This window comes from Semicossyphus pulcher, unplaced genomic scaffold, assembly GCF_022749685.1.
Source record: "Semicossyphus pulcher isolate SPU_LCO1_2020_fin unplaced genomic scaffold, fSemPul1.0.p SCAF_3, whole genome shotgun sequence".
Taxonomy (NCBI): Eukaryota; Metazoa; Chordata; class Actinopteri; order Labriformes; family Labridae; genus Semicossyphus; species Semicossyphus pulcher.
The window spans coordinates 10936403-10949322 of NW_027211704.1; the positions used below are offsets into that span (position 1 = coordinate 10936403).

Genomic DNA, 12920 nt, shown 5'->3' on the forward strand with positions numbered 1-12920 from the left:
GACACACACACACACACACACACACACACACACACACACACATACACACACCCTCCCTCGCAGATTCAGTATTTCATGATAACCAACTTTACAAGAACATTTTGATTTGTATGAATGAAATGTTTTAAATGTTTGTATTTTGGTTTGTTGTGATGTCACTTCCTGAAGCATCTTCAAACAGGTGGTTTATTATGAGTCTAGTTTATTTACAGGGACCAACATGTCATCTTTACCTAAATTATAATAATACACATTATTGCTTTTCTTTTTCCTCCCTAACTTCTCCTCACACTGTATTTAAATGTATTTTATGTCAATAAAAGTGTGTAGTTCTTTGAATGGACAGGTACCAAAAGCATTCTCTATACATTGATTAGTTTACCTGTGCAGGTGACCACGACAGACTTGAATTCGAAAGGTTATGTGAGTTTTGTAAGTTATGCTTTAGATATGAACTTTATTTAATAAATACCTCATCTCTTCTTCTTCTCTTCTTCTTTTCTTTTTCTCTTTTCTTCTCTCCTTCTGTTTTCTTCTTCTCTTCTTGCTCCTCCTCCTCTCTTCCGTCCTGCAGACGTCTCGTCTTCCCAGGAAGGCGGCCACGTTTGGGAAACGGTCCAACTCAATGCGCAGGAATCCCAAAGCAGTGGTGGCCAAACAGGGCTGGCTCTACAAGCAGGTAAAACCCTTATTCTACAGCACATTCAGTTGTTTTAATGTAAGCTGAGTAATAGTGCTGATATCCAGGTGTGAGAGCTGATATCCAGGTGTGAGTTCTGATATCCAGGTGTGAGTTCTGATATCCAGGTGTGAGCGCTGATATCCAGGTGTGAGAGATGATATCCAGGTGTGAGAGCTGATATCCAGGTGTGAGAGCTGATATCCAGGTTTGAGTGCTGATATCCAGGTGTGAGAGCTGATATCCAGGTGTGAGAGATGATATCCAGGTGTGAGAGATGATATCCAGGTGTGTGCTGATATCCAGGTGTGAGAGATGATATCCAGGTGTGTGAGCTGATATCCAGGTGTGAGAGCTGATATCCAGGTGTGTGAGCTGATATCCAGGTGTGAGAGCTGATATCCAGGTGTGAGAGCTGATATCCAGGTGTGAGAGATGATATCCAGGTGTTTGCTGATATCCAGGTGTGAGAGCTGATATCCAGGTGTTTGCTGATATCCAGGTGTGAGAGCTGATATCCAGGTGTGAGAGCTGATATCCAGGTGTGAGTGCTGATATCCAGGTGTGAGCGCTGATATCCAGGTGTGAGTTCTGATATCCAGGTGTGAGAGATGATATCCAGGTGTGAGAGATGATATCCAGGTGTGAGAGCTGATATCCAGGTGTGAGAGCTGATATCCAGGTTTGAGTGCTGATATCCAGGTGTGAGAGCTGATATCCAGGTGTGAGAGATGATATCCAGGTGTGAGAGATGATATCCAGGTGTGTGCTGATATCCAGGTGTGAGAGATGATATCCAGGTGTGTGAGCTGATATCCAGGTGTGAGAGCTGATATCCAGGTGTGTGAGCTGATATCCAGGTGTGAGAGCTGATATCCAGGTGTGAGAGCTGATATCCAGGTGTGAGAGATGATATCCAGGTGTTTGCTGATATCCAGGTGTGAGAGATGATATCCAGGTGTTTGCTGATATCCAGGTGTGAGAGCTGATATCCAGGTGTTTGCTGATATCCAGGTGTGAGAGCTGATATCCAGGTGTGAGAGCTGATATCCAGGTGTGAGTGCTGATATCCAGGTGTGAGCGCTGATATCCAGGTGTGAGAGATAATATCCAGGTGTGTGCTGATATCCAGGTATGAGAGCTGATATCCAGGTGTGAGAGATGATATCCAGGTGTGAGAGATGATATCCAGGTGTGTGCTGATATCCAGGTGTGAGAGATGATATCCTGGTGTGAGAGATGATATCCAGGTGTGAGAGCTGATATCCAGGTGTGAGAGCTGATATCCAGGTGTGAGAGATAATATCCAGGTGTGAGAGCTGATATCCAGGTGTGAGAGATGATATCCAGGTGTGTGCTGATATCCAGGTGTGAGAGATGATATCCTGGTGTGAGAGATGATATCCAGGTGTGAGAGATGATATCCAGGTGTGAGAGCTGATATCCAGGTGTGAGTGCTGATATCCAGGTGTGAGAGATGATATCCAGGTGTTTGCTGATATCCAGGTGTGAGAGCTGATATCCAGGTGTGAGTGCTGATATCCAGGTGTGAGAGCTGATATCCAGGTGTGTGCTGATATCCAGGTGTGAGAGCTGATATCCAGGTGTGAGAGATGATATCCAGGTGTGTGCTGATATCCAGGTGTGAGAGCTGATATCCAGGTGTGAGAGATGATATCCAGGTGTGAGAGCTGATACTCAGGTGTGAGAGCTGATATCCAGGTGTGAGAGATGATATCCAGGTGTGAGAGATGATATCCAGGTGTGTGCTGATATCCAGGTGTGAGAGCTGATATCCTGGTGTGAGAGCTGATATCCAGGTGTGAGAGCTGATACTCAGGTGTGAGAGCTGATATCCAGGTGTGAGAGCTGATAACCAGGTGTGAAAGCTGATATCCAGGTGTGAGAGCTGATATCCAGGTGTGAGAGCGGATATCCAGATGTTTGCTGATATCCAGGTGTGAGAGCTTATATCCAGGTGTGTGAGCTGATATCCAGGTGTGAGTTCTGATATCCAGGTTTGAGAGCTGATATCCTGGTGTGAGAGCTGATATCCAGGTGTGAGAGCTGATATCCAGGTGCGTGTGCTGATATCCAGGTGTGAGTTCTGATATCCAGCAGTGAGTGCTGATATCCAGCTGTGTGAGCTGATATCCAGGTGTGAGTTCTGATATCCAGCAGTGAGTGCTGATATCCAGCTGTGAGAGCTGATATCCAGGTGTGAGTGCTGATATCCAGGTGTGAGCACTGATATCCAGGTGTGTGTGCTGATATCCAGGTGTGAGAGCTGATATCCAGGTGTGAGCACTGATATCCAGGTGTGAGAGATGATATCCAGGTGTTTGCTGATATCCAGGTGTGAGAGCTGATATCCAGGTGTGAGTGCTGATATCCAGGTGTGAGAGATGATATCCAGGTGTGTGCTGATATCCAGGTGTGAGAGCTGATATCCAGGTGTGAGAGATGATATCCAGGTGTGAGAGCTGATACTCAGGTGTGAGAGCTGATACTCAGGTGTGAGAGATGATATCCAGGTGTGAGAGATGATATCCAGGTGTGTGCTGATATCCAGGTGTGAGAGCTGATATCCTGGTGTGAGAGCTGATATCCAGGTGTGAGAGCTGATACTCAGGTGTGAGAGCTGATATCCAGGTGTGAGAGATGATATCCATGTTTGAGCGCTGATATCCAGGTGTGAGAGCTGATATCCAGGTGTGAGAGGTGATATCCAGGTGTGAGCACTGATATCCAGGTGTGAGAGCTGATAACCAGGTGTGAAAGCTGATATCCAGGTGTGAGAGCTGATATCCAGGTGTGAGAGCGGATATCCAGATGTTTGCTGATATCCAGGTGTGAGAGCTTATATCCAGGTGTGTGAGCTGATATCCAGGTGTGAGTTCTGATATCCAGGTTTGAGAGCTGATATCCTGGTGTGAGAGCTGATATCCAGGTGTGAGAGCTGATATCCAGGTGCGTGTGCTGATATCCAGGTGTGAGTTCTGATATCCAGCAGTGAGTGCTGATATCCAGCTGTGTGAGCTGATATCCAGGTGTGAGAGATGATATCCAGGTGTGTGAGCTGATATCCAGGTGTGAGAGCTGATATCCAGGTGTGTGAGCTGATATCCAGGTGTGAGAGCTGATATCCAGGTGTGAGAGCTGATATCCAGGTGTGAGAGATGATATCCAGGTGTTTGCTGATATCCAGGTGTGAGAGCTGATATCCAGGTGTTTGCTGATATCCAGGTGTGAGAGCTGATATCCAGGTGTGAGAGCTGATATCCAGGTGTGAGTGCTGATATCCAGGTGTGAGCGCTGATATCCAGGTGTGAGTTCTGATATCCAGGTGTGAGAGATGATATCCAGGTGTGAGAGATGATATCCAGGTGTGAGAGCTGATATCCAGGTGTGAGAGCTGATATCCAGGTTTGAGTGCTGATATCCAGGTGTGAGAGCTGATATCCAGGTGTGAGAGATGATATCCAGGTGTGAGAGATGATATCCAGGTGTGTGCTGATATCCAGGTGTGAGAGATGATATCCAGGTGTGTGAGCTGATATCCAGGTGTGAGAGCTGATATCCAGGTGTGTGAGCTGATATCCAGGTGTGAGAGCTGATATCCAGGTGTGAGAGCTGATATCCAGGTGTGAGAGATGATATCCAGGTGTTTGCTGATATCCAGGTGTGAGAGATGATATCCAGGTGTTTGCTGATATCCAGGTGTGAGAGCTGATATCCAGGTGTTTGCTGATATCCAGGTGTGAGAGCTGATATCCAGGTGTGAGAGCTGATATCCAGGTGTGAGTGCTGATATCCAGGTGTGAGCGCTGATATCCAGGTGTGAGAGATAATATCCAGGTGTGTGCTGATATCCAGGTATGAGAGCTGATATCCAGGTGTGAGAGATGATATCCAGGTGTGAGAGATGATATCCAGGTGTGTGCTGATATCCAGGTGTGAGAGATGATATCCTGGTGTGAGAGATGATATCCAGGTGTGAGAGCTGATATCCAGGTGTGAGAGCTGATATCCAGGTGTGAGAGATAATATCCAGGTGTGAGAGCTGATATCCAGGTGTGAGAGATGATATCCAGGTGTGTGCTGATATCCAGGTGTGAGAGATGATATCCTGGTGTGAGAGATGATATCCAGGTGTGAGAGATGATATCCAGGTGTGAGAGCTGATATCCAGGTGTGAGTGCTGATATCCAGGTGTGAGAGATGATATCCAGGTGTTTGCTGATATCCAGGTGTGAGAGCTGATATCCAGGTGTGAGTGCTGATATCCAGGTGTGAGAGCTGATATCCAGGTGTGTGCTGATATCCAGGTGTGAGAGCTGATATCCAGGTGTGAGAGATGATATCCAGGTGTGTGCTGATATCCAGGTGTGAGAGCTGATATCCAGGTGTGAGAGATGATATCCAGGTGTGAGAGCTGATACTCAGGTGTGAGAGCTGATATCCAGGTGTGAGAGATGATATCCAGGTGTGAGAGATGATATCCAGGTGTGTGCTGATATCCAGGTGTGAGAGCTGATATCCTGGTGTGAGAGCTGATATCCAGGTGTGAGAGCTGATACTCAGGTGTGAGAGCTGATATCCAGGTGTGAGAGCTGATAACCAGGTGTGAAAGCTGATATCCAGGTGTGAGAGCTGATATCCAGGTGTGAGAGCGGATATCCAGATGTTTGCTGATATCCAGGTGTGAGAGCTTATATCCAGGTGTGTGAGCTGATATCCAGGTGTGAGTTCTGATATCCAGGTTTGAGAGCTGATATCCTGGTGTGAGAGCTGATATCCAGGTGTGAGAGCTGATATCCAGGTGCGTGTGCTGATATCCAGGTGTGAGTTCTGATATCCAGCAGTGAGTGCTGATATCCAGCTGTGTGAGCTGATATCCAGGTGTGAGTTCTGATATCCAGCAGTGAGTGCTGATATCCAGCTGTGAGAGCTGATATCCAGGTGTGAGTGCTGATATCCAGGTGTGAGCACTGATATCCAGGTGTGTGTGCTGATATCCAGGTGTGAGAGCTGATATCCAGGTGTGAGCACTGATATCCAGGTGTGAGAGATGATATCCAGGTGTTTGCTGATATCCAGGTGTGAGAGCTGATATCCAGGTGTGAGTGCTGATATCCAGGTGTGAGAGATGATATCCAGGTGTGTGCTGATATCCAGGTGTGAGAGCTGATATCCAGGTGTGAGAGATGATATCCAGGTGTGAGAGCTGATACTCAGGTGTGAGAGCTGATACTCAGGTGTGAGAGATGATATCCAGGTGTGAGAGATGATATCCAGGTGTGTGCTGATATCCAGGTGTGAGAGCTGATATCCTGGTGTGAGAGCTGATATCCAGGTGTGAGAGCTGATACTCAGGTGTGAGAGCTGATATCCAGGTGTGAGAGATGATATCCATGTTTGAGCGCTGATATCCAGGTGTGAGAGCTGATATCCAGGTGTGAGAGGTGATATCCAGGTGTGAGCACTGATATCCAGGTGTGAGAGCTGATAACCAGGTGTGAAAGCTGATATCCAGGTGTGAGAGCTGATATCCAGGTGTGAGAGCGGATATCCAGATGTTTGCTGATATCCAGGTGTGAGAGCTTATATCCAGGTGTGTGAGCTGATATCCAGGTGTGAGTTCTGATATCCAGGTTTGAGAGCTGATATCCTGGTGTGAGAGCTGATATCCAGGTGTGAGAGCTGATATCCAGGTGCGTGTGCTGATATCCAGGTGTGAGTTCTGATATCCAGCAGTGAGTGCTGATATCCAGCTGTGTGAGCTGATATCCAGGTGTGAGTTCTGATATCCAGCAGTGAGTGCTGATATCCAGCTGTGAGAGCTGATATCCAGGTGTGAGTGCTGATATCCAGGTGTGAGCACTGATATCCAGGTGTGAGCGCTAATATCCAGGTGTGTGTGCTGATATCCAGGTGTGAGTGCTGATATCCAGGTGTGAGCACTGATATCCAGGTGTGAGTGCTGATATCCAGGTGTGAGCGCTGATATCCAGGTGTGAGCACTGATATCCAGGTGTGAGAGCTAATATCCAGGTGTGTGCTGATATCCAGGTTTTTAGTATATTTAATATATATAAATAAATAAAATATTTTCTCTTTTTGTATTTTTTGTTTGTTTGTTTTATTATCATTGTATCGTTGATGTTGTTTTTTCTACATTGAAAACAACTCAAAAATAAAATACTGTGTGTCTGCAGGCGAGCAGCGGAGTGAAGCAGTGGAACAAGCGATGGTTCATCCTCGCAGACAGATGTCTCTTCTACTACAAAGGTCTGTTTAATATTATTATATGTAAATGATGTCATTATGAGCGTCTGCCTGTTGACTGTAACTATCACACACAGCTTCATTACATCATCACGCCCACTCCGTTTGCTGTTTGATTTGTCTTATTGATTTTTAAAGTCCACAATCCGTCTGCACTGCATGTTCTGATGATCACATGATCACAGTCAGATCTGCTCTGTGGGACAATATGAGTGAATGAAATCACTCGTTCACTCATTCACATCCCTGCTGCTCAGTTACAGAAAGACTTTGTTCAATTAACTCGGTTATTCTGCAGCATCTTCTTTTTACAGTCTTACAGTCAGAGCTTCACATGTGCTGTGACTCTTCCCCCCACATTCAGCCTGTGTGTGTGTGTGTGTGTGTGTGTGTGTGTTCATCAGAGGCATTTCTCACATGCACATTAATGGGTCACTGAGCTAACTTTGTGCTGCAGCTCGACTCTCACGCAGGCAGCAGCTCTTTATGCTCTGTGCAGAGATGCGATGTTTCAGCTCAGCCGTCGTTGACAGTCAGAGTTTAACAGCCGCCTACTGAAGACGTTCATACGACAAATACAACGAGCGGTGAGCGATACGAGGAACACCAAGTGTCTGTCAGCTGGTTATGGCAAGATAGATATCAACAATTGCTTTTTGACTAGTTTGAATTCCAAGCCAACATATACATATGTAATGTAATTTTGACTAGTTGCAATTCTTATTACAGATATCTAAAACTCACTTCTGACTAGTCAAAATGTTCTATCATGATATCAACAATTACTTTCTTACTAGTGGAAATGTTCAGGGTAGATATCTGTAACTTAATTACAACTAGTCAACTTTCACCATTGACTTCTATTCAGACTCAATTACAGATATCTTTAATTCAGTTTTGACATGTTATAATTCCAAATCGACATATCCATAATGTTATTTTGACTAGTTGCAATTCTAATTAATGATATCTATATATCCATTCTCACTCGTCAAAATGTTAATTATTGATATCAACAATTCAATTTCCACTATTAGCAATGTTCGTTGTAGATATCTACAATTGTTCTTATGTTACAGATATCATAAATAGAATACTAGATATCTAAAATTAAATTCTGACTAGTCAAAATTGTGGACTAGTAACAATTATATTTGAGATATCTACAACTCCCTTTGTAACTATTCAGAATTCAATATTAGATATCTAAAAAGGAATTTCTAGTTAAAAAGGTCATGGTTGATATCTTCAATGGCGTACGCACATATCCGAAACTGATATGTGGCTGTGGCCGTGAGTCGGTCGTCTTTCAATTGGAAGGTATTTCAATTGGAAGGTCGGAGGTTCGATCCCCAGCCCCCTCAAGAATCCTGTCGAAGTGTCTTTGGGCAAGCCCCTGCTCCCGGTGGACAACGGGTATGAATGTGATAACTGATTGAAAGTTGGGCATCAGTGTATGAATGTGTGTGTGAATGGGTGAATGTAATATGTAGTGTAAAAGCAGCTTTGAGTGGTCTCAAAAACTAGAAAATGCTATGTAAGTACAGTCTGTTTACCATTTACCATAACTTGTGTGACGTCATGGTGTGGTAACACGCTTTGTGGTATTTTAATGAGATGACGCCCACATATCCCAAATGAATTTTGGATATGTCAGAAATGCAATTAATCCTTATTCTTACTTGTCAAAAAGGAATTACTGATTTCTATAATTAAATTAAAGATATCTGTAAATCAGTTTTGACTAGTCGAAATTTGATTTCTACACGTCAGAATATATTTGTAACATGTCAAAATTGTTTTACAGATATCTTAAAAGAACAATTTGACTAGTGAAAACTAAATTGCGACAAGTCGGCACAACTGATTACATGTTAAAAGGGCTTGCCATAAGCTGGTTTGTTCAGAGAAGAACACAGAAGGTATAATTCACCTGTCTTTATACAGCTTACATTATGAACACATGAAGGTCTGAGACTCGCTTCTACTCAATGATTAACACTTTCTCACCATGTTTTCAGATCACGATTGAATCAAAAAGAAAATATTCAGAGTAAAGAAAAGTCATTTTTTATATGGTATATTTATAAACATTTATTATAGAAAAAGAAACTTTAAACATTTACAGTATATAATAACCTTGAATAACCTGCAGCAGTAAATCCAGAGCCGTCCTGTAAGATGTTCAGCCAACAGACGACAAATCAGCGTCTGTTCTGCCTGAACTGACTTTGTGTCTTTTGTCTCAGTGCAACAGAAACATTCAGGATCAGACTGTGATCGTTTCTCTAAAACCAGCTCCTCCTTTCTCCTCCTGTCTCCTCTTTATTTAAAGTTGGCTCCTGTGTGTTTGGGCTTCTCTCTTTATTCTGAACACGTCGTTGTTGCTCCGTCTCGGCCCAGCTGTGTTTGGGAGGAGAAGCTCAGTGAGGGAGGAGGAATGTGTGACAGGGCGATTTAGCGCTGGGATTGCTATGCCAGTGAGGACCGCGGGCTGGAGAGGGAGAAAGGACTGTTGTTGTTCTACAGGCGAACACGAGCTCTTACAGTGTCTGTTAGAGACACGTACTGATGCTGTACTCACTCTGACTGGACGGAAAACTGATGATTGTGTATATTCATATAATTTATGTTATTTATACAATTAGTTGTTTTATATGAACAGAAACGCGACGTTGGGTTGATGTGAAATTACTTTTATTGTTTTATTATTTTATATTATTATTATTATTATTTCAGCAGGAATTCTCCCCATGACAGACGACATCTCTTAAAGAGTCCTGGCCAGAACAATGACTGTATATATAGATGCACGTCTGCGTATTTAACAGCAGAACAGCTTCTTGTGTTGGTCTGAAGCAGATATTCCTGGTTATGGAAAGTTCAATGACTGTAGTGTCGGGAACAGAACGCTGCAGGAGCCCGATTTGTCAACAGAGCTGTCAATCATGAGGCCACACCCCCTTTTTATAGCATCAAATAACTAATTCAAAGTAAACTTAAATAAACATAAATCAGCATGATAAGAATTAACTGTAATGACAGAAACCATGTTTGGGGAAAAGGTATTTGGCGTGTATTTTGATTTAATAGTTTGACTCATGTCCCATCTGTTAACATGGAGGAGGCGGGCTTTATGACCTATACTGCAGCCAGTCAGCAGGGGGTGATAGAGAGGTTAGAGCTGTCATGTCGGCCATCTTTTATAAACCTGTGGTAGAGCCAGCCGCATGAGAAGTTTCACATTCAGAACAAACCGACTAAAACAATCAGACATGACATTATTAAATAAACGGCGTTGAGCAGTGAGACAGGTGCATTCACTGGTCACATGATCCTTAGTCCTGTTTTATAACCCGCCATGCCAATAAAAGGCTCCAGTTTAAGGCGACCCTGCAGCTCAGACCCAGATGAAGGAGCAGAAACATTAAAGCTCTTTCACCAAAGACGAGCGAGTTCGAGGAATAACAAACATTATGTGACCGCAGGCTGCAGCCTCGGAGGGTTGAAGGAGTCAGTAGAACATCACAGATCATGTCGTATCGAGGAGAAAGATGCACCAATGCGTCATCGTCCTACGTTGGTGTAATGACAGCAAACACAGTTTCTCACAAAGATGCAGTGACGTGTGCAGAACCAGAGCTAGGGGCACATTGCAGCGATGCATGGTGCAGTCCAACACTTCAGTGACAAGGAGGCAGCATGCTCAGAAAGACTCTCGCCGTCGACACTAACTGACCAGCAGACAGAAGCATGGATCAGGTGCTCCCTGAGGCAGACGGGTTGTTCAGATTGATGCACCAAACTGCTGGTTAAGTTTAGAAAAAGAGTCAGTCACTGCGTTTGATCCATCAGGCTACAACGAGCTTTATCGCTCTGTATATCACCTGACCTCTGACCTCTACTGTAATCATTACTGCAGCCACTAGAGGGCGCTGCCTGAGTGTGAACTGTAATGAGCTGTTAAAGGGACAGTGTCTGTGTGTTACTGTGTGTTACAGAGTGTGTGGGTGTGTGTGTGTGAGGTGTATAAATGAAGATTCAGGTCATTCACACAGAAACATCTTCGTCCTCTGAGACTCACGTGTTTATAACATGACACACACACACAAATCAATACATCATTCACATGTGAGAGAGGTGTGTCTGTTTACCTGCTCTGTATGTGTGTGAGTGTGTGTGTGTGTGTGTGTGTGGGAGCGTCTGATTGGTGCAGACGAGCAGCAGGTACAGCTGGCTGCGCGCCAAGATTCCTGCAACACTGAGTCACATGGTCTGATCATTATCTACACACACACACACACACACACACACACACACACAGACAGAGCAGGGATCAGTGTATTGTATGATTGCACAAGCCCTTCCCCCTCCCTCAGATCTCCCTCCCTCTCTCGCTCGTTTGCTCTCTCTCTCCTCCCTCCCTCCCTCTCTCTCTCTCTCTCTGTCTCACACACACACACACACACACCCTCAGAGAGCAGAGTCGGTGCAGAGCGGCGTCGGGGAGAGAGGAGGTAGGAGGTCACACAGACGAGTGGATCCTTTTTCAAACTGATCAAATTTTCATGTTTGCTCCATTATTTAGACACACCGGTGCTCTTCTTCACTGCTTCTATTTATCGCAGCTGGACCCTGAGTGTGTGTGTGTGTGTGAGCCATTAGCACTGCTTATCACAGGGACCATAATGGAGGTCTATTCCTGGAGCTGTCACTGTGGAGCAGCAGCTCTGACTGCGGGCTGAATGAGACTCTTCTTCTCTGTATTCCTGCAGCTCACTCGTCTTCTTCTGTTTCAGACGACAAGGAGGACTCGGTGTTAGGGAGTCTGCCGCTGCTCAGCTTCAGAGTTGGAGGAGTGGAGCCGTCAGACAACATCACCCGAAAGTTCTCCTTTAAGGTGAGTGACGTGCTGCCGGTGCAGGTCGAGAGATTCCACTGTATGATGCTGATAATTGATCTGATACCACTGTGAGGCTTTCAATCACAGCTGTGGATGTGACGCTGTCATTGGTGCCCTGTGTGGATGTGAAGCTGTCAGCTGTCACTGATGTTTGGTCTGAATCAGTTAAACTCCTTCTCCAGATGAACATCTGACACAGAGAGCTGTCTTCATGAGAGAACAGAAATCAGTCAGGATTAAAGAGATTCAGTAAGAACATTTGTAACTTCTGGGGAGGATTCAGCTCCTGTTCAAACCTGAAACAGGCTAAGCTAACATTAGCAGCAGCTCAGCCTGCAGCCTCTCAGTGATGTGAAACAGCTGCATTCAGTGCAGCTCTGATATTACCTTCTGTTGTCAGGTGGTAACTGAGCTGACATCACTTCTTCTTCTTCTTCTTCTCTGCTCTAAAAGAGATAAGAGTTCTTTATTTTTAAAACTGTGTGATCGCTGCATGATGTCACACTCCACCAGAATTGCACCTGTAATTATGTACCTGTAACAATGGAGCCTTCTTGTATCAGAGCCCCTCTGATGACTCTTCATGCAGGAAACATGAATCACTGCATCAGCAAACAGCTACTGGTTCTGTTAGTCACTGGTTTTGTTAGTTATTGGTTGTGTTGGTTACTGGTTGTGTTAGTTACTGGTTGTGTTAGTTATTGGTTTTGTTGGTTACTGGTTGTGTTAGTTACTGGTTGTGTTAGTTATTGGTTGTGTTAGTTACTGGTTGTGTTAGTTACTGGTTGTGTTAGTTATTGGTTTTGTTGGTTACTGGTTCTGTTAGTTACTTGTTGTGTTAGATACTGGTTGTGTTAGTAACTGGTTGTGTTGGTTATTGGTTGTGTTGGTTACTGGTTGTGTTAGTTACTGTTTGTGTAGGTTACTGGTTGTGTTGGTTACTGGTTGTGTTGGTTGCTGCTTCTGTTAGTGACTGGTTGTGTTGGTTGATGCTTCTGTTAGTTACTGGTTGTGTTAGTGACTGGTTGTGTTAGTTACTGGTTGTGTTAG

At 44.4% G+C, this 12920-nt stretch overlaps 1 protein-coding gene across 3 annotated transcripts in view; it reads left to right on the forward strand.

Moving 5' to 3' along the window:
- The window catches only part of plekha6 (pleckstrin homology domain containing, family A member 6), a 52211-nt gene that overhangs the window by 901 nt on the left and 38390 nt on the right, over positions 1-12920 (forward strand). For all 3 annotated transcript variants that reach the window (XM_069678211.1, XM_069678212.1, XM_069678213.1), the window contains exons 3-5: positions 575-679; positions 6898-6970; positions 11767-11867. In XM_069678211.1, the coding sequence (XP_069534312.1) occupies positions 575-679; positions 6898-6970; positions 11767-11867 (279 nt within the window). The remainder of the gene's footprint in view (positions 1-574; positions 680-6897; positions 6971-11766; positions 11868-12920) is intronic.